The sequence below is a fragment of the Salvia splendens genome, chromosome 15 (genome assembly GCF_004379255.2).
Source record: "Salvia splendens isolate huo1 chromosome 15, SspV2, whole genome shotgun sequence".
In the NCBI taxonomy this organism is placed as follows: Eukaryota; Viridiplantae; Streptophyta; class Magnoliopsida; order Lamiales; family Lamiaceae; genus Salvia; species Salvia splendens.
Window position 1 is genome coordinate 7,458,111 of NC_056046.1, and position 26,908 is coordinate 7,485,018.

The following is a 26,908-nucleotide window of genomic DNA, read 5'->3' on the forward strand; positions in this document are numbered from 1 at the left end:
TTTAGACTTGATGTAATGCATACGTGAAAAGAATGAAGTTCTTAAAAAAAAAAAAAAAGACGACCTCCAAATTTGCAAAAGTCGAGGTCTTATCTAAAAAAAAGAAAAGAAAGAAGAAAAAAGTTTGTGAAATAAAGTTAGAGCTTCTATTTGTTGTAAGATGTAATCTTGTCTAGAATGATCTCAAGTTTGGGGGAGTGAGAGTTTGGTTGTAAAATTTTGTTGTTTGATCTTTGGAAGGAAGTTGTAGGAGGGAAGAATTTGGCACTCAAATGTGTAGCCTTTGAGCTCACTATCCATATTTATCCTACCTCATCCCTAGCCCCATTACAACCTTTAATTAAGACCTTGGACCTTATTGTTGATACATTGTGGATGTTTTGTAAATAGCTTGGTAGAGTTGATGAAGTTTGATTTGAAACCCGCGAGTCTACGTGATTAGTAATGCTTGACGAGTCAATGATGATGGTTTGAGTTGTATGATCTTATGTTTGGACTTACTTTGACATGCACCTTGACTTGAAGTTCTAGGTTGATAAGTGATGGTTCTTGAGAGTGGGGAATCTTGATTGGAAATGTTGGGGGTTTAGATTTTGTCATTTATGTCCTTACGTGATTCACTCTTATGAAAACTTTTGTGAGCTGAGCTTTATAGTTTTGTGTTTATTGTGATCTTGCTCGAGGACGAGCAAGCAAATAAGTTTAGGGGTATTTGATGTGAATCAAATTGTACATTTTTATTCCCCTAACTTTACATGATTTATATAGTTTGATGCTTGCAAAAGTATGTTTTGTGGTGTAGGAAGAGGAATGAATGGTGAAACAAGGAATGAAGCTCGGATGGTGAAAAATGGTGCGAAAACTCCAGCAAGTACAAGAAATTGGCCACCCGGCCGGGTTATTTTTCAGTTGTAAAATTCTACCCGGTCGGGTAGTTTATTCTAACTGCAATTTCAGCAGTTTCATGATGGAAATGGAGAGAGAAAAGGACGTGGCTGGGCAGTTTTTGGAGGAAAATAAAGAGAGAGAAAAAAAAGTCAACAAAAGGGGGCTGAAAGGACGTTTCAGAGGGGGACGGTTTCAGTGAGCAGAATGTAGGGAGACGTTTCAGAGGGGAAAAAGAGAGAAAGGAAGTAGAGAAGAGGAAGAAGAGAGGAGGAAGTTCCGGTCAACTTTCCGACGATCCGACTCCAAATCTCCATTCCACTCAACGAGAGCTCGAATCCTACGGTTTTCTTTGTTATATTTACCATGTGTTTAGGCTAGGCTCTCATTGTTGCTCCAAGTTGTAATCTAGGCTTGTACGGATGTTTTTACACCATCAATATCATATGTCTGTGTCCTACAATGTGCTTAATTTTATTCACTATGTTTTTGGCTAATGATGTAGTGATGTTAATTCCTTTGCTATCGTCTCTTTAACATAGCTTAGGATTGATCGTTTGTTGGTATGCTATCGATTTAGAACTGTTCAGGGGATAAATTGATAGTGGATCAGGTAAGTGATTATAGTAGACGACGTTCGTTCCCGCGCATCTGCAGGAATTAAATGTCGTTGAAAGTTGGTTCATGGAACAAGTGTTCAGCTGACTGTGAACTATACGTCGTAGACATGTTCAGTGCACGCGATTAGGTTGATTAGTTAATCCCAAATATGTGCTTTTAATATAGGTGTAGAACAATACAAGCTTATTGAGCAACTTGGAGTGACATCTTTTTCCTATTTGAAAAGTCTTCTTTAATTTGTAATTTTAGTTTGTTAATCTTGTCAATTCTTGTTAAATAACCTACGCCTCCTTGTGGTTCGACACTCGAAGTACTACAGCCGACTCTGTACCCTTGCAGATAGATTGTAATATTAGAGCTATTTTATTAAACTTGTGTGTTAATAATCCATTAATATAAAAGCTCGAAAATTACACCTCAAATACTCCTTCCCCAAATATAGTAAATTATAGACTAATTACTTTAGTGAAGCTCCGACATAGTATGTCTGGCTTTGGTGCTCGTGTCTGATGTAAAAACATGATTAAAATATTGTAACAGTAAAAAGAAAATAAAGATTTCGTCAATATTATTTGTTCAATATCATAAATAATTTTGTTAGGAAAGAGAAATAGAATGAACAAAAATTACAAATCTTGGTTATCTACCACGATGGTCTAACCAAATGAATGACAATTTAATAATAGTAGTAACTTACAAAATTTATGTACAAATAAGATTATGATAAATATTTAGATTTTTTATATCTCTTAGATGTTATGAATCAGGGCAATTATTTAACCAAGAGTCGGTGCAAACACCTCCGACATGCCAAATCTAGGCCAAAATATTTTATTGTTTAACACGCTGACTTAAAACAAATAAATACATGCACCTTCGAAAATCACTAATTAAGTAACCTTTTTCGTTGTAATCGAAGGTTAATTAATAACAAAAAACAGTAGTGCAATAATATGTGAAGGGTGGTAACACCAGTGGAATACTTTAGAGCATCCGCAGCGGTGGCGAAAGACGCCACCGCCGTCCGCGCCGTTGGCAAGGCGCAGGACCGCCGCCGCTGCAGCCGCGCCGCTGGCACGGCGCTGCTCGATGTATCGAGCACGTCCGTGCCAGCGGACGCACACGTGGCGCGCTCCCATTCGTCAACGGCATAGCCGTTGTGTTTAAACTTTTTTTTATTTTTTTTTTAAAAATCGGTATTTAATTATAAATAATGCTAAAAAATAAAAAAAATATTTTCCAAATCCCAAAAATATGGCCGTTTTTTTCCCGTTTTTTCTGAATTTTTTTGATTTTTTTTTAATTTTTTTTTCCCCAAAATCATCTATAAATACACACATTCATCATCCATTTATCACATCAAATCATCTCTCATTCATCTCTCATTCATAATTCTCATACAAACTATCAACACATTCATCCCCCACTCAAATTCTCAAATGGATTTCACCCATATTATGGCGGAAGCGGAACGCGAAGAACAAGAATACTACGAACAACATCGTGCCGCTTACGAAGCATATGTCGCGGCGAATACCCCTGCTCCTCCTCCTCAACGAACCAGATCAAATCGACGGTACATCCATCGTGACCGGGAGGGAGCCCACGAAAGGCTCGTTGCCGACTACTTTGCCGACCAGCCGCGGTTTCCGGCAGATTACTTCAGGCGCCGTTTTCGCATGTCAAAGCGCTTGTTCATGCGAATTGTCAACACATTGTCCGCACGTGTTGAATACTTTCAAACAGGTGTAGATGCAGCCGGCCGGCAAAGTATCACGGCGTTGCAGAAGTGTACGTGTGCCATCCGACAACTCGCTACTGGGCAAACGGCCGACATGTTCGACGAGTATTTGCATATCGGTGAGTCCACTGGAATCCTATGTTTAAAGAATTTTTGCGAGGGCGTTCGTTCTGCTTTTGGGGATGAATTCCTTCGAGCACCCACCACTGATGATTGCCAACGGTTGCTTCGTCTTCACGAATCAGTCCATGGCTTTCCCGGAATGCTTGGCAGCATTGACTGCATGCATTGGAGGTGGAAGAATTGTCCGACTGCTTGGAGGGGGCAACACTTGAGCGGTCACAAAGGCGGCGGCCCAACGCTTATCCTTGAGGCGGTCGCCGACTACCGCCTATGGATTTGGCATGCATATTTCGGCGTTGCTGGATCCAACAACGACTTGAATGTGCTATATTCGTCACCACTCTTCAATGATGTGATGAATGGTGTAGCACCGGCGATCGACTTCACCATCAACGGAAATATATACCGCATGGGTTACTATCTCGCCGATGGTATCTACCCAAGGTGGTCGACGTTCGTGAAGACGCTCCACAACCCGCACGACCCGAGACGGGTTCTTTTTGCGCAGCGTCAAGAGTCAGCGCGGAAAGATGTCGAAAGAGCCTTCGGGGTCCTTCAAGCTCGATTCAACATTGTGAAGGCCCCGGCTCGGCTGTGGTACGTGAATAATATCGCCGACATCATGTTCACGTGTATTATATTACACAACATGATTATAGCCGACGAAGGGCCGAGGGCGGCTAGCTTCTACGACGAGGACGAAGCCGGAAGCTCAACAGCGAGGTCTCCCCTACGCCGAGGCGAGCATACGACGGTTGGCCAGAGGATCGAGACAAGACACACAATGCGCGATACTCGAATCCACAATCAACTACAAGAAGACCTAATCAACCACATGTGGGCGAAATTCGGCAACGAGTAGTGTCATTTTTAATTTTTAGGATTTTAATTATGTAATTTTTAATTTTTAGGATTTTAATTATGTAATTTTTAATTTTTAGGATTTTAATTATGCAATGTTTAATTTTATTTGTCATTTGTAATATTTATTGTGGGTTTTAAATGAATTTTAATATTATGGAAATGTTTTTGTGTAATTGAATTTTATATTAATTGTGCTCGTCCTTGCGGAAGAGCACAGTTGTGGGTGTTGTGCTCTTGCCAGAGAGCAGGCATGAATAGTACCGCCCGGGCCCACAACCGTGCCGCTGGCAAGAGCACGGTTGTGGATGCTTACCCCACATGATGAGTTGCTCAAAAAAACAAATTGATTTTTGAATAGAAACTACCTATAAATAACTAGCACCTAACCGGTAAGGCGGTAACCCACCAAAATCAGCGAGAAATCTTTTTACACTGATTCATAGCCAATTTACATTAATTCATAGTCATATCTTATAAGATAATCATTATATAAATTATTTAAATAAAATTAATTATACCAAATTCAGTTGTGGATAAGTTTTAATTTGATAGCAATTCATAAAAATTTGATCTGATATTGAAGTTCAGAAAAATAGATGAAATTAGGAGCATGTTTTATTATATATTTGGAAAAAATAGTATATAAAACTTATTTTATAGTAGATGTGATTTAGGTCCGGCCACCCTAAAGTGGTGGAAATGCCATTTCACTATTTTCAATTATTGTGTATATATAGCAAAAGCCCACTGCAACATATCGAGTAGTTTAACAATTGACTACTTTTCTTAGTAGTGCATTCCACTTCATTTATATTCCACTTTGAATTTTATCGGTATAATGGTGTGAAGCAAGTCTCATTAAATTACACATCCCACTACCGGAATTGGGGTATTACACACTGATTGTTGAAAGTAACACTGAATCTAGTAGAAAATTAATAAATAAAAAAAGGCCAGAAAAAATGAACAAAATGAGAACTACTAAATAAAAGTGTTTAAATCACCCCAAACTTTCTCCTCAACCTCCTCCCATGATGTTGCTGACCTTAATTCTTTCCAGATGCTGAAAATAGCTCCCAAGACATTGTCATCATGCAAAATACAATAGCACCTGCAAATCCAAAAATTCAAGCAAACCATATAATTCAAAGTGGGCTCTCTTGACACCAGTGGCAGATGAACAGTTCAAACTTGGACTTATAGTACTATCTGAAAATAATGTATACTGTATAGGCAGAATGGTAATTAAGAACTCAAAAAAAAAATTGGTGGCATAAAATATTCTACTTCTTCTAGTCTCTATTTGATTTAGCAAAACTAGATGCCTTTCGATATCATGCATAATATCATTATTCCTCTGAATTCTCCATTGTGATATCAAAACATACTGAATATATGAACTTTATGAAGAACTCGTAGAATTGTATTGATGACTAGTAAACAAAAAGGTCTCAACTTACATTGCTCGATAAGATAGCCGATTGAATCTGTTGCTGTCTACCCCCTCCGACAGGGATTTTTGCCTCAAAAATGGGAGCTTATAACTACTGAGGAACTGTTTCAGGAGACGGGGATCTCCACGGAAAATATCAAGGTATACTGGAATCAGGTCAAGTATGGGTTCGCCTGCACGGGTGTAAATTATGTGAGACTCAGAAATGTAATATATACTACGATATTTAGCTAATGCAGGTTTAAGATTACTTCTTTCTAAGATTTGTATGAATAGAACAAGAGTGCTCATGAATCTAGAACAGTAGTAGAAATACGTAAGCAAGGCAGCTGATTCTTTAAGCCTATTAGTGATACTGTTTTACTGGAAACACTTTGTTCATTTGTGGTAAGACTCGACTCTTTCATGTTAGGGTTCCAAGTAAAATAAAAAAGAAAAGTATAAAAAAAATCAATAAGATTACATCCAAGTCATTGAAATGACACCATACGTTCCTAAACCACACAAAAGTCATCTAGCCCTTCCAATCTCAGATAACCAATAAAAAGTATATTATGCTTATTTGAGATTAATTTTATAAGCTTGAATAGGTCAGTATAAATGCAATCCTTCAGAATAGTTTTTTTAGATTATCCTTAATGCATTTCTTTTTTCTTTTCAATTAACATTAAGCTTACGAATCAAATTTGAATTATGCGACATGTCCCTTGTTAAGTCTAAGTCAACTTCCAAACCAAAAAAAATTGTAAAATGTAACCCGGTGAGAATTGGCGGAATTGGCTTACACATAACTAGAAAAAAAAACAAAGTATTGAAGAAAGAATGACAAAGATGAACAAATTGAGAAATAAGCAAGCAAGCCAAAGAACTCACCAGCAGACAAATTACTAAAATCAAGGATGTAGCTTGGAACCCAAGAAAGCTTATGTATATTGCTGTTGTTAGTTCTTTTAATGTACGCGCCGCCCTCTTCAACACAAGGCTCAGAAAGATTTTCCTCTAACATAGAATCTGAGTAAGGCATCATGTAGATATTATCGTCCATAATATCAGAGTGTACCCAGGTGTAAGATCGGCAATCTGTCTTATGCTACATAGAAAGAGAAGAAGGTAGGTATACAGACATCCAAAGGACTGGAAAATTTCTTTGAAATGTAAACGAGAATCACCTCCAATTCATCAAATAATATATTCAAGTCACGAGGGATGTAGTCGTCAACTTTCTCTATGAGGTTACTAGGTATCGGATGACCCCTACAAGGAATAAACGGAGAAGAAACAGGTTAATCAGTCCTTCATATTAACAAATTAACACCCAATCATAAACATTAAGAAAATTAAGAAGAAGACAGATGATTCTGCAGGCTCCATCACATTGACAATTTATATAAATAAACGTCCTCATAGAGACACATTTGACTTTCATGACTGAGAGTCATATGCTTCCATATGCCAGCCATTAATAAGGATATGCAGATGACCAACACAAATAATGCAAAATAGCGGCCTATGTCTGCCAGACATTTATACTAAGCTTAAGTGGAGATGTTTTACCACTGAGCCAAGCGCTTCCCAACATCTTTCCTTTTTCTATTTAAGATGCTAATAAATAACTCCAAATCGGCTGGATGGCCAATCCTATCTGTAACATTTTCTGAAAACCCACTAGAATGTAACGGCTGAATATAATCTTCTCCGATCACAGGAACTGAGATATTACAAGATGGACGGGGCACAGGTAACAGGTGGAGATCATGCAGCTGCTTGCCTAAGAAGGAAGCCAGGTTGAGCTCATCTTCTGATGAGAGTGTATCTCTCCTGTAAATTAAACAATGTAAAGTTGCATATGCTGTCATAACATAGCTTTTCTCTTAGCACAACAAAATTATACAGATGAGGATATGACTTACAGTTCAGCAAATATATTCCCCTTGCACCTTCTTGTCACAATATAGGGCCACGCTGAAGAGGGTTTAACACAATTTTCTGACTCATTCAACGGCTTTCCTGCATTTAGATATTCAAAATTCTTTTTGGCCACGAGACCAAATGGATAATCAACTTCTTTGTGCTTTATTGATGAGACACTGCTGCTGCCAATCAGCTCAGGTATGCCTCTACCATCCCAGGGCAATACTTTATATGACCCATTTTCAGAAAGAAGAATCCCACTTGCTAATACAGACGAAATGTAAGTCTTCAACGAGGAGTCCAACTTATGTACTATATTATAGAATTCAAGCTGAAAAGGGAGAGGAAGGTTGAAGATAAGATCAAGGACAAGGAAGGGAAAAAACATATACGCATAAACACACTATGAGCTCAAATAGAATGAAAAATGAAACATACCTCAGTGCCTAAACAATAAAGAGAAGCTTCCAGACCTCCTTCAACAAATATTTTTATCACATAGTCGTTGATAAGATACACCTATCAGAAAATTACAGCACCTACTTGTCAGCTACTCATGTTACTCACTTAAACTCTTTTCAAAGTAAAAATACATGTTGTACAAGAAACATGACAATGTATCAAATTCACAAGCCTACACAGTGAGGGATGGTACTTGCATATTCACTATGTTTGAACATCTTCACTTTGCTACCTTTTGTATATAATGCATCTACACATACACCTACAAAACATATTTGAACATTTTCCTTTTGGTGTTTGGGAAGGAAGGGGGCAGAAGGGGCTTATTCATAAAACTGAAAAAAGACCCTTTAAGCATCATTTCATTCTGGAAAAAGATATACTAGTGGTGCAACAATACAGCTCTGGATAGTTGCTTTAAAATCAAGTGGACATCTTGAGAGGTGGAACCAAAAGGTCAGCTATTTCTCATGGTCCACATCAAAATCGTTAATGTAGAGCTTACAGGATTGCTGCCTGTGCCGACAGGAAGTTTCTCATCAAGTGAAGGTCCTGGGAATTCAAGAAAGTTACAAATGGCTCCCACACGTTCATACCATAACCCAGCATTTAACGCAAGACAGGCTCCCTGTGGCATGACATAAAACAATTAGGGACCAAAGAAGATCCAGCCACATAAGAAAATACTCCCTCTGTCCCACCGAAGATGACCCACTTTCTCTTTTAATTTGTCCCACTCAAGATGACTCATTACTAAAAATAGATACCCTTTATCTTTACTTTATTCCCCCTCTCTTACTTTATACTCCTCACCTAACACACAAAATAAAACTGCTTAAAATAATGTGCCGTTCAAGAAAGAGGTCATCTTCCTTGGGACTGAGAGAGTAATAAAATCCACTAGTATTTGATATGATTGAGAATATCTGAATTCAAACCGCTATCCTGTTGCTAACAATGTATGCTAATTTCATTGAATAATCAAATATAAAACCATAAATGGCCTGCTATTACTTATAAGTATCAATCAACAAATATACTAAGTTGTACTAAAACAAATATAGACGATCAATGGATATACTAACTAAAATGGAGGTAGATCAAAATTAATACGATAAATAGCTACTACTGGGTTATTTCTACTACGTTTTCGGAATCTTGAGATTATTTGCATATCACCCACATACAAGAAACCAACACAACCTCCCAAACCCAATAAATACGTTGACCCAAAAGGCAGCCCATCAAACAATGATAAACTGAATGAGAAAAGGTGATACCTTCCATATTAGGTCTCTAAGTCCTGGCTTTTGGACCCAGAGCTTCCATAACCAATCTCGCATTTCTCGCTGCCCTATGCAGTTTCCAGAGCTCCACAGAGAATTGTAGTGGTCCCTCTCATGATCCAGAAACTTACTCAAAAAACTTATGTCATAAGAGTATTCTAAATCACCACCACATCCATCAGTCAGAGATTTTCCATTTGTACAATTCTCAGAGCACCCCTCCTCTATCCTTAGCCTCTTCTCTCTCCTGTCGAGATTAAAGTGGCTTGAGCCATTTTCAGTACACATGGAATTATTTTCATCATCTACAAAGCTGCTGTCATCAACAGCAAGCAACCCTGCACGGCAGACGCCTTTATGACGGTAACCAGGAGCCATGTCCAAGCACACAAATTCAAAGTTTTTGGAGTTAACAAAATTTTGCGTGACTGCAATTGTTGTCTCCAAATTTAGCACACAGTGCCACCAACCACTTGGGACATATATTGTCTCTCCAGGAAGTTGGGTGCACTCTATTGGCTTGTCAGTATCAGCAAGCAGGGGATAGAAATCCAGCCACCACTAGGAGAATTACAAATTTATAGAACCATTGTTTAGAAATGCATCAAATATTGGGGGAAGAGGAAAACCAAATGATGCAGAATTTTATACAGAACACTACCTGCAAAGAAGATGGACTCTCGATATCAACATCACCGTCATTCTCATTTACATGCATTGTCACTCCTAAAGGAACTCTTCCTGGTGGATACAATGCCCACCTGCAAAAAAATGTGATGTTATTTTTGAAGCTCTGGTGTGAACCCAAGGTTAGCCATACATCAAACAAGCATATATGGATAACTAAAATCTACTAAAGACAATGCAACTTAATTCTGGGTGGTTATTCCTTCAAAAGAAAACAGCAATGACATATTTGAGTCCAATGATGATGTCCGCAATTAATATTATAACAATAATACTAACCCTAACTCACTAATAACTATTCAAGGATCTAGAGAATACATTAGCAAATCCATGAAACCCATGAACCCAAAATGAAAAAAAAGATCAATATAACACATGGATAACCTATTAGTTGAATATCGCTGTTCATATGTCATATATATTTGTTCATCTCACATTCATGAACTATGTGTTTGTGCATGTATCTCATTTCTCACGTAAAACCCAATTCTCACTAACACATCCCTGTATTGTAGATTTGTAGTAGTATATATTTATATATAGAAATCTGACAGTGGTACTTTCATATTATTATTTGGACATGGAATTTATCCTCACACACAAGTTCTGACCTTTTTCGACCATAGAGGAGGGTATTCCATGCGCTAGTCAGACCTGGATCAACATGCCAAGATGCCCCAGATCTTTCAGGTCCAATTATAAGCCATCTGTAAGATGGTCGCTGATCAGTATCCAGCACATCAAAGTAATCTTCTTTAAATATATGTGGCACACTATAATCCTTCAACAAATCTGGTGCAACTTCCCCAAACTGCAACAAGTATTTTATCAGTTGTAATCCTACCAAATTCAAAAATTGAAACTGACAAAAATGAGAAATCAAAATACCTCATCAGAAAAAATGTAAAGAGGATCCTCATCATGTTGGACTTGCGTGTAAGAAACATAATCCTTAAATTTCATACTGACTTTCTTTGAACTTCTCTGTGATATTCTGAACTTAGTTTCTGGATACTTCAATAAAAGTTCCTCACTTGTCCATGACTTTCTTGCGGGCCAATTATCAGCCAATCCACTTATCATGACCTGTCAAAAAACTAGGAATTATATCAGCATATACAAATTGCTATGTTTTTGGCAAAATCATTACTCAGCCAACAGATTATCCAAACCAGACCAACAAACGGCACAGGGAAGTTGGTTATTCTACAGTGATTGATGAAATACTCAATATTAGTTTCTATTTTAAAAATAGCAGAACAAATATAAAACATATACTATGCCCCACATATTAGCTCCTAATTCCTTCTAACTTATCAATTTAGAGTTCCATTAACATAAAACTGCAAGGTTATTATTCCTTAGAGTGCAGTTCTCTTGGAATTATAGCGTCAAATGACTCAAATTACCGAATCTCAGTTACCTTCTGCATTACATAGACACTTTAAACTGTCATAAGTCTCATATAAAAACCATGAGTTCAGTCAAAAGGACATGCAGCATTGGGACTTGCGGAGTAGTAGATTTATCAGTTTCTTAACGATTCTAATAATATAGTTGATGATTGAATATACCGGTTTTTGACAATCATACTCCATATGAAACTCTTCAAAGGAGATGTTCTCCTTTCTCTCCACATTTCCATCATCAAACGAGAATCCATTTAATGAAGTATGACATCTGTACAATCTTCTATATAGAAACAACGAACTGAATCCTGCATAAGGTGATAAAAAATGCATGTAGGAAATAATCCTTTAAAGAATGCTAACATCAAAAAAAATCCATGCAGAAATTAGATACCATCAAACTGCAAAGTTCTTCTGGGAGCTTCAATATATTTGTGTAGCAAATTTAGTCTATAATCACCATAAAACATGGAATGCGATTAATATGTCAGGTTTAAGAAATATATGATCATCATAGACAAGGTTGTAGAGAAAAGAACTAAAGTAGTCAAAGAAACATACTGATCCAAGGCTGTTTTCTTCCATGAGCCTTTGTACTCAATCTCATGATTTGCAATGCGAAGGCATAGGCTCATCCAGAGAGGCTCCTCATTGCACAGAATGTACATCACACTATATCCAACAACAAAATTAAAAGAAATGTACAACAGACAGGGCATGCAGTAGGAAGCTAACATAGCACACACAATCAGAATCTTTACAGCTCCAGATGAATGCCCGTAAAGGAAGAAACATAGGCCTAGCCAACTAATGAAAATCCAGTCGGAATCTATATATGAATGTTTCTGACAGACAACAATATTTAGCATTATTACTTTGGATTACAGTGCTTCAGAAACTGTTAAGATATAAATAAAGTAGCACAGTAAACTTAATTTCCTATTTTGCACTTCTTTCTTTCTCTAGTAGGGGTACATGAGCGTCAAGTCCAACCAATTGAAGCATAAAAAAAATCTAATTATCTATAACAAATCATTTTTCTCAATACAAAACCAGATTGATATCAATATAAGGTGGAATTTCAGAAAGTTGGACCCACTGCCCCCCTCGGGACAGTCGGATCACAATATTATGGCAAAGGAACAGCAAAATAAAGAAAATTGGCCGCATCAACTTTATGAATGTACAAGATATTTCCCCATTCCTTAGCTATGAAAAGTTGACTCTTCTAATGACCTTAAAGCATTTATAGGAAAATACCAATGTCCAAACCATATATAACATGACTACATGAAAACACTTCACAAGGACATAGCAAGTGTTGCAATCTGAACCATGGCGTGGCAGATTTAATCATTATATCCGAAATAATGTTCTTGCCGTTTTGCTTTCTTCCAAGATAACTCCACGGAATGCCATGTCTTATGTTCGGTGTAGCTTATAACCTTCTTAAAACAGCTTGTAAACTTTTTGGAGTTAATAAGCTTTTGTAAAGTGTTTGGCATACTAAGTTCCTAAACATTTAATAAAACCTTAAAAAAAACTCCAATAGCTTATATATTAAAAAATAATAAGTTCATAATTCCATCTTATTTTACCATGATCACATAATAAACAACCAATTTACAAAAATAACTCTACGTTGTTATGTTATTTCCATCATATGGCATTCCCATTTCATGAATCATGATTCACGATTCTCTCATTAACTACATTTCCCTTTCTCTAACTCACAATTTTCATTATATGCCCTTCTTTTTCTAACTCACGATACTCTCTGTTAACTTATGAGCTCGATTACCGAAACATTTTAACTAACTTGTAAGCTTTTGATGCATAACGTATTATAAGCGCTTGAAACATCTTATAAGAAATTGGAGCTTAAGATATTCAAAGTAAGCTTAGCCAAACACCCTTTTAGCTTAATTTGATAAGTAAACCATAAAGATGCGGAATTGTCAATCCGTTCCGTTCAACTCTTCGGTATGGCTGGTATTAAACTCTCATACCAAAATAACAACAGAAAACTGGTCAATTTGCACTCAAGCTCACACCAAAACATAGAGAACAACCATTGCAGTGCAGTTTATGATTTAGCCAGCAAAATAAATTCCATAATTAGAGAGTAGTGATACCTGCTGACGCAGGAGAGGCGGCCAACATCGTGCGGCGCGAGCCTAGTCAATATAATACATAGAATTTCGTCGGGAATAACGCGCAGATCGCCGAGCGCATCAGTGCGGCGATCTTTGACGGCAGGGAAGTTAGGCGAGGCGGAGTCCATTGAGAGAAGAAGGGGATGGATATTCGAATTGAGATATATGGAGAATTTATGGCATCGGTGATCGCGCGTTGCAGGTGGAAGGGATTGGGGAATTTCCCGCAGCGGATTCTTTGCTTCAGCGTGGTAACAACGCGTGGGTGGACATGGCACTGGTCAACCATGCCTCTCATCATAAATAAGCTTCATGATACGAAGGATCTATATATATTTTTAAAAAGATTGTAAAAAAATAATTAAAATAAAATATATATGATTAAATATATTATATAAAAATACTAAAATCTAGTTAAAGATAAATTAAAATTTGAAACCAACTCTGAAACCAACTCCTTAATAATTTTCCGCTCAATTGCTTAAAAATTGTTACATTAATCTAGTTAATTTAAATATCGATTCCCAGGTAATATTATCAACCCATATAAAACACAGAGACCATAAATTGTGCATCAAACGACTACACAAATGGGACAATTCTCAGGTTAAAGTTAACCAGGATGATGCATCCATTGTGGACATGGTAGCTGATTCAAGGCCGATTCTGGGATTTGCCTAAGATGTTGGTGGCACCATCGGAAGTGAGCACAATGGATATAGTGGCTCACTCATGACAACATCATCAATTCATCGTAGGCATGGGGACACAATCGTGATGGTAAGTCATCACCATCACGACATAGAGGTGCATTGGTCACAAGTCACAGCGGTGGTGAGGTAGAGCTGTCACGCCGGTCTGATATATATCGTGGGAGAAGAAGATACGGTCGTGGGCTTGGTATATTTTGGGTTCCATGTGGCAATATCATAAAAAAATTGTTACTCATCAATAAATAGTTCATAACTGAGCTTCATCAAGGTTAAAAACAATGTACTATAAATGAATTGTATTCGTGAAATGTACACCAAAAAATGAACTGTACTCAAGAGAATATATCTGATTACAAAAATATACTTTGACATATAGTTATGTTCTCTCAATTGGAAATGGACTAAGGATTCTCAACTTTATGCAAAAGTCTAGAGCAACTCCAGCAAATAGAAAAATCAAAAGACTTTCAGAAACATACACCGCACCATCAAAAGCATGGGACACAATGCTGCTGCCATTCAGCTCCAGCGGCGCTCCAGCTTCGAGCATTGCTAGCCCTGCATCGCGAATATCATAATGAGTATAATTATGTCTTCAACCATCATTATCAAAATTATAATTACATGAAAAGAATTTCTCATTAAACATTCTTATATTAAGAGGTGAGTTTTTGCTGGTACCCTTTACACAGCCAAATGCTGCAGATGTCCCTGCTTTTAGCTGAAAATTATCCAAGTCTCGTCTGATTGCATAGCGGAAAGTTACTCCGAATAATGCACAACTAACAAAGGTGATAGCCAGAGGAAGTATCAATTGGGTATTGCTCGTAACCCGGGACAAAGAAATAGGAAGTTCTGCAAGAGTGCCAATAACAGCTGATACTGAAGCAGCTATAACAGACTGCAGTCTCTCCTTATCTTTGTCCGACATTCCACTTTCCATTTCTTTTGAAGCACAGTTCAATGATAGCTCTGCTTCTTCCACCATAGCTCTTGCTTCTAAGATTTCTTTCTGGCATTCAGCAATCTTCAATTACAAAACCAATAAGCATCCGTCAGTGTATATATACTATACTTGCAATTGTCAAGACAAAAAGGCAGGTAAGAACGCAGGGATTTAAATGCATAATTGAGTCAAAGAAGTCGGTGTATCCCTATCTCTAACGCCATTTTTGGATAATATGTCTCGTCTTCCATGTCTATCTCGTTTCAGTCATAAACCATCCTAGTCCCTGATTCATTATTTGGACATACATACATACAGCAAAAAGGCACTAGACCACAATCACGTCTATTATGAAATTTGTTAAAAGCATGAAATCGCCAACTAAATTGGTGATGCTACTCTTCGACTACGTTCATATAAGAGAGTGCTATACATTTCAGTAACAACAAAATGATGGTACCTCTGATGCCTTTGATTCAAGCTGATCAATATATTCCCTCATAACCCTAGCCTCTGCTTCTTGCTTTTGAATCTCAGCAAGCTGCCTCTTCGCAATTTCAACTCTAGAAGAGGCTTGTTCCAGTCCTTGTAAAAGAGCCTTGTTCTCCTCTTTGTTCAAAAGTTGCTCAACTCTCTCATCCACCATACCTGACAAGATATCCTTCAAACTCCCTTCATCACTAGCTGGGCTGCCATTGTTGCTGCATTTCACAACCAGAGCTGATGATGATGATGAAGGAAACAGAGACAATCTGGCTGAAGGGACTATGTTATGGAAACAAATTTCGGGGATCAAACTCGAACATGGGTTTCAGGTGCTTGCTGTGATGATGGTTACCATGGAGGCGATCAAATTTGCACTGCTGATTTTCAGGATGAGATAAATATCAGTATCATGTTGCAGTAGGACCCACCAAATTGTTCATCTACTTTTTCTATTGTCTTTCTACATACATGATTCTTTATAACTAATTTCCATGTTATTTCTGTTCTCATGCTCATGAAAAACTAGAAGAAAAATAAACATTCAACAGATACAGTAATTAGCTTATACTCTGTGTGACCTCCGTCCTATTAATAACGACTCAAAGCACTCCAGGTACGGAGAATAAGAATGCAATTTGACTTGTTACTTGTAAAACAAATTTTAGGCACCTTTTTGGGTTTGAGACATTACAAATTAAACAACCCAAAAGTGGCTTTGCGGGCGTGCTATCTCACCTCAAAACTCACATTTTTCACCTCAAAAAACATTCCTTCAATTGTGTGCAAAAAATAAAGATATGTTTTGAATAGAAGGAACTTTTAAACGTTATCAAGAGCTTATAAACTCCTACATAGCTTATAAAATGTGAAAATAAATATGTTCGTCAATCCCATCCTACTTCTTTGTGATCTTATAAGAAACAATCATATTACCAAAACACTACTAAAATTTGTATTTTCAATGTATTCTCTTCTCATTTCATCATCCTCAAATTTCTTTAACTTAACCTTTTCAGACATTATTTCTCTAAAATTGTGGAACTTATAAGCTCTGTAAAATATGCTTAGCCAAACACCCTCCAAACACCATTCACCAAAACAAGGCTTATCTAACAGCAAATCAATCATATTTTCGCAGGATTACAAATGATAGTACCACACAGAGGCAGGCACTTCCACAAAACTTTTAAAAGTATCCGTACAAAAGAAAAAGGTAACTCTAATATCATTAATTCAGAGTGCTCAGGATGTGATGAATTATTAGAAGAGTTCTTAACAAACAAGGATACAATTAATTAAACATAAACAAAACGGTTTTCATGGCTTAATCTCTCACTGAAAGCAGAAAATGAAGCTAATGTAAGCATGTGTGTACTCAATAAGACTGCTTAGACCATCCACAATAGGCGCCCAGCGACCGCCCAGCCGAGCGCCGGCGCTGGGCGGTTCGCTGGGCGGTCTATTGCAGCCGCCCAGCGGCTGAGTGGAGAGAGAAACCGCGCAGCGCTGGGCGGTGGCGTGGCGCTCAGCGGTCGGCTGGGCGGTCCGTTCGGCGCTATTGCAGCTCCCGGATCGCCCAGCGCACCGCCCAGCGCGAAATTTAATTTTTTTTTTTTCGAAACACTATATATACGCGCTTTGCTCGGCATTTTCATTCGCACCACTTGTTTTTCCGACATGCGCCAAACGGCGGCTCATATTCGACTCCAAAAGGATTTAATTGAAGAGTTATGAGCACGGAGGATTGACCGCCGTTAGTTTTTTTTTAATTATGTAATTTTTTTTAATTAATGTACTTTTTAAATTTTATTAATATTAGTGAATTTTCTCGTTTTTGTGTCGTAAATTAAATTTCGCATATTGTGTGATTGTTAATTATTTCATTTTGTATATATTTGTTAATAGTGATGTGGATATTATGTGGCTGGGCTATGGCTAGGCTATTGCTGGGCTATTTGCTTGTTTTGATGATGTGGCAGGAGGATTTTTAGTGCTGCTGATGTGGCAGTGGCTGGGCTATTGCTGGGCTATTCCTATTGTGGATGGTCTTAGAACGCGGGAGGCCATACATTTCAATAGTTCAACGAAAATATGAAAATTATTCAGCTCGAGTAACTCGATTTTGAAGGCGAGGCATTTGATAAACAGTGATAAAATTAAAAAAGGATTGAAAAGGAGGTCGCAGAGTTAGAAACGCAAAGGAAAGAGAGAAAACCAGGCGAAAAAGACTCTCAATGGGTTACGATCAGATATCCGATTTTAGACCATCTTCGGGCACGGCATTCCTGTAGAGGGTGAATTTGGACGAGGATAACTCACAAATTTGAACGAATGTGTGGCTGTTAAGTGTTAACTATAGAAACGCATAGTAAAATATACAAATAAAGATACAGCTTATAAAAAATACTCCCTCCATCCGCCATTGGAGTCCCATTTCTTGGCAGAATGAGTTAGTAGAACCTATTAAATAAAAGTGAATCAAACTTCTATTCATGGAGGAGCATATATCAATATGAGGGAGCACTATACTCCATAATATGTTACTAGCATATAAATAAAATAACTAGAAAAAATACAACTCAATTATAATTAAACGAATGAAATAGTATTTACTAATATTGTTTGTATTAATGTTATTAATTCCTCTAATTTCTAGAAATATGAACTTTAGAAATAGTACTGCGTTTTAATACAAAGAGAGGGGAATAGGAAAAATAAATAAGAGGAAGAGATTAAGCAGTAGAATTAAGAGAGGAAGAGATTGTCAGTGAATTGTGAATTTGTTTTTTAAAATCAAATAAAAAGGAAAGAGTTTTTTAACTTCAGAAAATGAATGGACTATTAGTTGTAGTTAAAGTACATTAATTTTTTTTATATAAGTATTATATTTAATGTGGTGAAACGATATGGAGTACTAGACACTTGGTGTATATTGCTTTACAACACCTCAATCGCTCTCATAAATTGCCTTTTTGTAAAATTTCATTCAGTTTATACACTAGTAATTATATAACGACTGTGCTCATATTTATTGTTTGCACAAATATGCATATTCAGTAATAAGAGAATAGTGGGTATCAAATCGATATCCCTTGTCCATTCCAAATTTGATATATTATGATACAGAGTTAATACCATATCAAATATCAACTATTGAATTTTACAACTCACAATATTTATAGGAATGCAAACACAACTAATAACCATTAAAAATGTGAATCTCTCCATATAATTTCAAAGAGTACTACTATATTATTTATTATTTTTGAACTCAGTACAAAAATTTCTCTAATTTTACTTTTTTATTTATCACTTTTACCTATTATACTTTTCTTAAATATATCTGGTCGATTTCACATGCGCAATAAGAATTCCAATTTTTCATAAGAAAACTTGCTATATTTATATTATTTTCTTTGCGTAAGAATTGATCTAATCAATAACTTAGGTTCACATTCTGTAAAATCTTACTAGAAAAACTATATGTACTAATACTAGAAAGCAAAATTCTAGATGATGTACAATCATGACTTAAAAAAAACTTTACCAGCAAAAACTATGTATAATAACTAAAATTGTAGATATTGATTGACGTAGACATAATTCACTTTTAAAAAATACTTTATTTATTTCTTAAAAATTTTAAAATATAAACTTTTAAAGTGATACTACATGTTTTAATATACAATTGGTAAAATAAAAAATAGATATGTTTTAGTAGATGAATGATCTGCTACACACCTTATGTGAGCACCATTCGTGAGCACCATGCTTGTTTAAGACACGTTAAACATTGTTTGTTTTGTTTTTTATGTCTAGTTTGATTCTAATACATTAAATATTAATATTGACACTTTTAATTTTACATTTTTCATAAAAATCAAAACTCGATTTATCATATTATTCATTTACTTAAAATTATAAAGGAAATGATTAAATCGAGCTTTGATTTTTATGAAAATTTTAAAATTAAAAGTGTCAATATTAATTTTTAATGTATTAGAATCAAACTAAATATATAAAACAAAACAAACAATGTTTAACGTGTCTTAAACAAGCATGGTGCTCACAGATGGTGCTCACGTAAGGTGTGTAGCATATCATTCTTATGTTTTAGTATACAATTGGTAAAGTAAAAAATAGATAGAAAGAGTGATTGAAATATTTTTAGTTGAGAAATATTTTTCTTAAAATAGAAATTGCATATTTTTAAGGGATAAAAAAATGAAATAATTTTATGAGATGAAAAGAGTAATACTTTTTGAAGTTAAATAACATAAATACCCCTACTATTTATTATATTTATTAAAAAAGACAGCATTTACAAAAAGTGATTGAAGTCTCTCTTTCTAATGGTCATTATACAGAGGTGCTATCTTCCCCGATTTGTGAAATACTTTTGCTTCTTAATTTATATAAAATAAAATAATTAAATAGATTTATCGTTCGTATCTATGTCAATCAATACAAATGGAATTACACAATCTAGCAAACCGAAAATTCTATTGAAATGTGTCTTCGAAATTCAATATTACTGGATTTTAATAATTTTGCGAATCATTTACCGTGTTAAGCATAATTGGTCCATTAGAAGTCTTATTTTGTCATTTTTGTCTAATTTCCATAAGAAGTTCCATTTCATTTCTATCATTTTTATTTGCAAAGTCAAAAGACTTCCTAAAATCTACGCTAATAAAAATGAGACTTTTAATTGGGACAGAGGGAGTGTAAGTTAATGGTTATTGTATTAGGTGTTGTTCAATTGTTATAACTTATTATCTAATTATCTAGAATGATTATAACTCATTCACATTGATAATACTTATATATAGTCGTAAAATATAATCTTTATGAGCTTAGTACTTACTAATATTTCTAGCTCTTTTATTTGATACTAATATTATAAGGTAAAATAAAATAGAAATGGATGGTGGGTGAATGGACATCCCCACTAGCAAGCGTATATTAAGCGCATCCTCTCAAATTGCAACGACAAACACAGGAATCTCCTCAATTCCCTCTCTCCATATAATTTAACTAGCCCCTTTTTGGATCTCGACTCACACCTTATTCTATTATATATCCGATCCCTTAAATAAAAATAATATTGAGAAGAATGGCGGCGGCATCGCGAGAGGAGAACGTGTACATGGCGAAGCTGGCGGAGCAGGCGGAGCGGTACGAGGAGATGGTGGAGTTCATGGAGAAGGTGTCGGGCGCGCTGGGAGAGAAGGAGGAGCTGAGCGTGGAGGAGCGGAACCTGCTCTCCGTGGCCTACAAGAACGTCATCGGGGCGAGGCGCGCCTCGTGGCGGATCATCTCCTCCATCGAGCAGAAGGAGGAGTCGAAGGGGAACGGGGACCACGTCGCCACCATCAAGACGTACCGCTCCAAGATCGAGAAGGAGCTCTGCACCATCTGCGACGGCATACTCAAGATGCTCGATGACCGCCTCGTCCCCTCCGCCTCCTCCGGCGACTCTAAGGTCTTTTACCTTAAGATGAAGGGCGATTATCATAGGTACTCGGCTGAGTTTAAGACTGGCGCTGAGAGGAAAGAGGCTGCTGAGAGCACTCTCTCCGCCTACAAGTCTGCTCAGGTATTGTATTAATTTATTGACTGACTATCTGTATTAATTATTCAATGATGTTGTTTAAATTGAAACGCCAATTTAAAGTTATTATTGCCATTTTATAAAATTGCAATCATATAAGTTCCTACACACTTGTAGGACCATATAAGTGTTTTGTGCACATGTACAACATCAATTTTGGACTTTACAACGTTGTTGAAACCAAAATTTGAACTTCAGTCTTTTACTCCCTCCGTCCCCAAATAATATCATTTTGGGTTTGGCAGTAATTTTAATGTAAAATTGATAAAGTAAGAGAAATGTAGAAAGAAAAGGTAATTAAAGTATTGTTTGTGGAGAATAAGTTCCACAAGAAAAGAAAATGCATATTCTTATGGAACAGACTAATAATGAAAGAGTGCATATTCTTGTGGGACGGAGGGAGTATTAATTATGTCTACTAAAAGGATCTGACGAGAAAAATGACTGTGTAGGACATTGCTAACACGGAGCTGGCCCCAACGCATCCGATCAGGCTTGGGTTGGCTCTCAACTTCTCCGTTTTCTACTACGAGATTCTCAACTCCCCCGACCGCGCTTGTAGTCTAGCAAAACAAGTACGTGCATATAGAATAAATGACAAAAGGAGGTTAATATTTTTGTAGAATGTCAACATGAATTGAGGTGTTTACCAGGCCTTTGATGAAGCGATTGCGGAGTTGGATACATTAGGCGAGGAGTCCTACAAAGACAGCACCTTGATCATGCAGCTTCTTCGCGACAACCTCACTTTATGGACCTCCGACGTTCAGGTTAGCAAAAATTACAAGATCAGATTCATCAAAAAGCTCAGTAATTGTGATTTTTGAGAAGATCATGCGTTTTTTGCAGGAGGAAGGAGCTGATGAGATTAAGGAAGCCCCCAAAGCTGAAGAAGGCCAACCGCTGTGAGGAGGTTGAGATGATCACTAGTTTGTTTGGTGTTATTTCATTCAACTTTGAATTATGTTTATGGTTAATTTCTTATAGGAGTTTGTGTTAGAACATGCTACATTAAGTTTGTTTAGTTAGGCCAAGTTGTAAGCTTCACATGAAGTATCTCGTAACTGCAATTTTTTTTTTTTGAGACAAAAGCATTGAATAGTTTCTGTCCTTTTTTTTTGGTTGAGAAGTAGAAATGATAGTATGAAAGAATAGACATGTTAGCGTACGAAATCTATAAAGTCAATTAACTAAGAATGGCTAAGAATCAGAATTAAAGACATGTTAGCGTACGAAATCTATAAGTAGCAACATGCATGAGCCAACTTGTGAGCTCATGCAAAGTCCTATCCGGGACTACTTTTGACTCTTGTATTATCTTGATTTGCTTAATCCAATGACAAGTTTAATGTGTTTTGGAATCACATTCACATAAAAGCATACATGTTGAATTTGATTGATAAACGCAAAGCAGAAGCGTACTTAAACTCACGACGTTGTTGGATAAATTCTAAAGTGAGGAAATAGTCTTCAAGTGCTGAAGTTTCTTAAGAGAATTTGTTCCCCTTTTCTATGTTCTTAAAAGGAATAGACTCTATTGACGTATATTTATATGTTACACTTAAGAGGATTACTCCTTTTAATTTAGACATCGAGTCATCAACTTTATATAACTTTGACTTCTTTTGATATCCACACAATAGTCCTAGTACTTTTATTAATAGATCACTTAAGACGTTCTAAGTATTTTACTTATATGTTTGGATGAATCTTCCAAGTATACTGTAAATGGTCGGATGATTTTTTTAATAATGTAATCATAAATTGAAAAAAATGTGAAAGTTCAAGCTAAACAAATTAAAATTTAAAATAAAGAAAATAGAGTAATAATTCTAGTACTAGAAAATGTAAATAAAAAATTTTCAGACTATGTTTAACCATTTATTTATCTTGTAGGGTCGGTATATTTCAGTGTGAGCATAAATATAATTAGTTATGAAGAAGAATTTGCATTAACCAAGAGGGCCCCACTAAAATACAGCATAATAAATAAGTAGGAGTAATTAGTTAGGAACAAGAAATTGTACGTATTAACCAAGAGAGCCCCACAAAAATACAAAGCTCGGCAAAAACAAGTGGTAAGCATCAAACAACAGTAGCTTTGCCAGAAGAAAATTGTGCTACTGATGCAGGGTGAGAGCTCTGCTATCCATGGAGCCCGCGCTAATTAGGTGCTGCTTCGTATCGTTCCATGAATATTCGCTAACATTTCGATTTTCAACCATTAATATCCCAGAAACCTGACATCATTCCCCAATTTTATCCAAATTCGACGCACGAAATGTCAGAATCCAATCTTCGGCTTTACGATTATACTCATAGCTCGAATAACTCATTTTTTTGTTCCGGTGGATTGTTCCTCGATTCGAGCGCAATTCCTTCGTCAATTGTCAATAGAATCGTCGGCGAAGTTTCTTGTAACAGTCGCCCGGTGCAATCTCGGAGAAAACGGGGAGAATTTTTGTGTTTGAGTTTGTCTTTTAAGGGGAAAGATGGAGCAGTTATCAACTCTGCAGAATCTAGTGCGCGTAATGAGGCGGTTGGCAGTGCCGCGACGAAGCCGGAAAAGGGGGTTAATAGGCGGTTAAGGGGGCGGGGGGCGATGAACACCACCAAGCATTTGTGCGCTGGTGCTGTGTCTGCGATGGTTTCAAGGTCTGCCTCTTCCCCCCTTTTTTGTGTTTTAGTTTTTTAATTTTTAATTTTTAATTTTGTTTTTGTAATGTGCTTGTTTGTCAACTAGTTACTCAGGGATTCTACTTCTGCAAAGTTGTGTTATTGTTATGAGTTTTTTTAGATCATAAGATTTGGAACCGTATTGATAGTGTTTGCATTATGATTACCCAACACTTGTTTCCAACAATTTTCTGTAATTCAACAAGGAGAAGAAAATATTGGGATGTCAAAACTTCAATTTTTATTTGTGTTTTTGCTAGAGCAGCATTGTGCTGATAAATTGTTGTTGAAACAGAACTTGCCTTGCTCCGCTGGAGAGGCTGAAGTTGGAGTATATAGTTCGTGGCGAGAAGGGGGACTTGTACATGCTCATCAACAGAATAGCAACTACGCAAGGCTTGAGAGGCTTTTGGAAGGGAAATTTTGTTAACATACTGCGCACGGCACCTTTCAAGGCAATTAATTTCTGTGCTTATGATACATACAGAAAGCAGCTTCTCAAACTATCTGGAAATGAGGAAACCACGAATTCTGAGAGATTTATTGCGGGTGCTGCAGCTGGTATGACGGCCACTGTCCTCTGCTTACCCTTGGATACAGTGAGTGGCAATCCATAAAGTGCTCTAGTTCATCTACTTTTAATTGTTTGTGCTGTTAATTTTGTCACAATTGGAGATACTCCTCTATGCTGAATCACTTTGCTTCTACACGAGAATTTTGACTGTCCTTGAAGCAAAATGATCTCACAAATGAGTTTAGTTCTTTGCTCATGAGTGCACCACTTTTCATTTACAGAATCAATCATTTTTTGCTGGTTCACATAGGTGTTTCAAATAATCCGAACTTCATAGTCGTATATATTGGTGCAAATGGATTAAAGTACACGCTAGGTGATGATGTAAACCAGAGAGCATGTTTCTGAAATTTGATGTAAAATAGTGATGTCCATTAAAAAAATCACGTTTTGCTTTCTCTTTCTCTCTAATGAATACTCTGCATAACAAAGTGTTCCTATCATAATGCAAGTACATAAAGGTAAGTATCACTACTCCCATCGGAGAATAAAAGGTGGGATGAGCTCTGATGGTTCATTTATAACTATGCATGTTATTCATTATTCAGAGAATTCTTGACCTGATATAGAAATCAAAGTTTTGTAACTGTCGAGAGGTGACAGTCTAATACTGTACTTGCTTCAGATCCGGACCAGGCTTGTGGCGCCTGGAGGGGAAGTACTGGGTGGAGTTATTGGCGCTTTTCGACATGTTATTCAAAATGAAGGGGTTCTTTCTCTTTACAAGGGATTATTGCCCTCAATTCTAAGCATGGCACCATCAGGCGCAGTATTTTATGGAGTATATGACATTTTGAAATCAGCTTATCTCCATTCACCTGAGGGAAGAAAAAGAATTGAGAATTTGAAACAACAGCATCAAGAATTGAATGCTTTTGAGCAGCTGGAATTGGGACCAGTGAGAACTCTATTGCATGGTGCTATTGCTGGTGCTTGTGCTGAAGCTGCTACCTACCCGTTTGAGGTCGTGAGAAGGCAGCTCCAGCTGCAAGGCCGCGCAACTAGGTTGGGTGCGTTAGCAACTTGTGTCAAGATAGTTGAGCAAGGTGGTGTCCCTGCTCTGTATGCAGGTCTTATTCCCAGTTTATTGCAGGTATACTTTACAGTATTTACATTATTTCTCCATTTCTTTGAAATGTTGACAAAAAACATCTCCTCATTATGCCTAAGGTCATTTGTTACTTTTTGTTGGGACTGTTTCATAATTTCTTGAATAGTAGAAAGGAATTCATGGCTCTGTTTAATCCTCCTTATTTTGCATCTGAATTAGATGAAAATTTACTTGTTATGTGATTGAAACACATGCTTCATTAAGTAAGATGCTCATGAGGGATACCCAAAGAAAGTAAGAAACCGAGGCAGCAGATAGCTAGAATTTCAAGACATTACTTTGTGCACATGAATATAGTGTCTACTGAATCATCAAAGCCCAATTAATTGGCTTATATAGATTCAGTTTCGAACTGTGCCTGCATACTCTTTTGCACCTCCAACGGGAGAGGTGAAATAGTCATCTGCGCTTTTTCATTGATTGTGAGACCATTCCAACTCTCTGGTGTAAATGGGAGTTTAAATTCTGCATATGGATATGTTGATCTGATACCTTGTTGGTTGTATTGTATGTCAGGTATTACCTTCGGCTTCAATAAGCTTCTTTGTTTACGAGTTCATGAAGATTGTTCTTAAGGTAGGATGAAGGGGAACCTCGACAGGAATTTAATTCTGAAAATTCATACAGTATATGAATATTATTGTTGGTGAGAACAGCAGGACTTAATGTAATTTTCCAGCAAGCAGAATAGGGATTCATTATATGACTATTGTAGTGCTTTTCATGCTGTTTTAGTATTAGTACCCCTGTTGGCATCACATGCCCAAACATTCAAAAAGGAAAGAATGAATGACGATCAGTATAACAATTCCCTCCAGTAAATGTCGACTCAAATACGAGTTTTTAGACGATATTGTTTTGTGTCTTAATTAAAAAGAGAAAATACTAGTAGTATATTTTTATATATAATGTGAAAGAAAACTTATTTTCTAGTAAAAAGAAAATGTGACACAAACTAAAATAATTTTAGAAAGTGTAACATCTACTTTATACATTTAATTTTAATCTAATACCTCATAAATTATTGTTGAAGTAAACAAATTACATAAAAATGCAAAATTTGATATTTTTCTGTATTATTTCAAATAATAGACCAAAGTACCAATTAAATTTAACTTTGATCTAATTTATAAAATTTTAGAATTTAAAAAAAAATACTTGAATCAGACGAAATCTTTAAAAACAAATAC

The 26,908-nt window shown here is 36.5% G+C and overlaps 4 protein-coding genes across 4 annotated transcripts; 2 read left to right on the forward strand and 2 right to left on the reverse strand.

Annotated features, from left to right (window-relative positions):
• Positions 1–4,996: 4,996 nt before the first annotated feature.
• LOC121768345 (F-box protein At1g78280-like) lies at positions 4,997–13,882 on the reverse strand. The gene is made up of 16 exons (XM_042164818.1): positions 13,578–13,882; positions 12,004–12,114; positions 11,837–11,892; positions 11,608–11,750; positions 10,922–11,119; positions 10,645–10,844; positions 10,008–10,107; positions 9,341–9,907; positions 8,566–8,688; positions 8,037–8,117; positions 7,598–7,929; positions 7,242–7,505; positions 6,857–6,941; positions 6,561–6,777; positions 5,695–5,860; positions 4,997–5,345 (listed from the first exon to the last, which is right to left on the reverse strand). Exons 1-16 carry the CDS (start codon positions 13,724–13,726, stop codon positions 5,216–5,218), a joined length of 2,922 nt encoding a protein of 973 aa, XP_042020752.1. The 5' UTR covers positions 13,727–13,882; the 3' UTR covers positions 4,997–5,215.
• Positions 13,883–14,687: 805 nt separating this feature from the next.
• On the reverse strand, positions 14,688–16,065 carry LOC121766645 (the record flags this gene model as incomplete). Its single annotated transcript, XM_042162922.1, has 3 exons — positions 14,688–14,869; positions 14,993–15,338; positions 15,718–16,065. Coding segments are annotated over 3 exons (876 nt in total), but the record flags the coding sequence as incomplete, so codon positions are not given.
• A 4,692-nt stretch (positions 16,066–20,757) lies between these two features.
• Positions 20,758–22,468, forward strand: LOC121766573 (14-3-3 protein 2-like). Its single transcript, XM_042162843.1, has 4 exons — positions 20,758–21,342; positions 21,810–21,932; positions 22,011–22,127; positions 22,207–22,468. Exons 1-4 carry the CDS (start codon positions 20,860–20,862, stop codon positions 22,264–22,266), a joined length of 783 nt encoding a protein of 260 aa, XP_042018777.1. The 5' UTR covers positions 20,758–20,859; the 3' UTR covers positions 22,267–22,468.
• A 923-nt stretch (positions 22,469–23,391) lies between these two features.
• On the forward strand, positions 23,392–26,421 carry LOC121769283 (probable mitochondrial adenine nucleotide transporter BTL3). The gene is made up of 4 exons (XM_042166031.1): positions 23,392–24,012; positions 24,329–24,632; positions 25,233–25,700; positions 26,235–26,421. Exons 1-4 carry the CDS (start codon positions 23,639–23,641, stop codon positions 26,301–26,303), a joined length of 1,215 nt encoding a protein of 404 aa, XP_042021965.1. The 5' UTR covers positions 23,392–23,638; the 3' UTR covers positions 26,304–26,421.
• Positions 26,422–26,908: the final 487 nt, after the last annotated feature.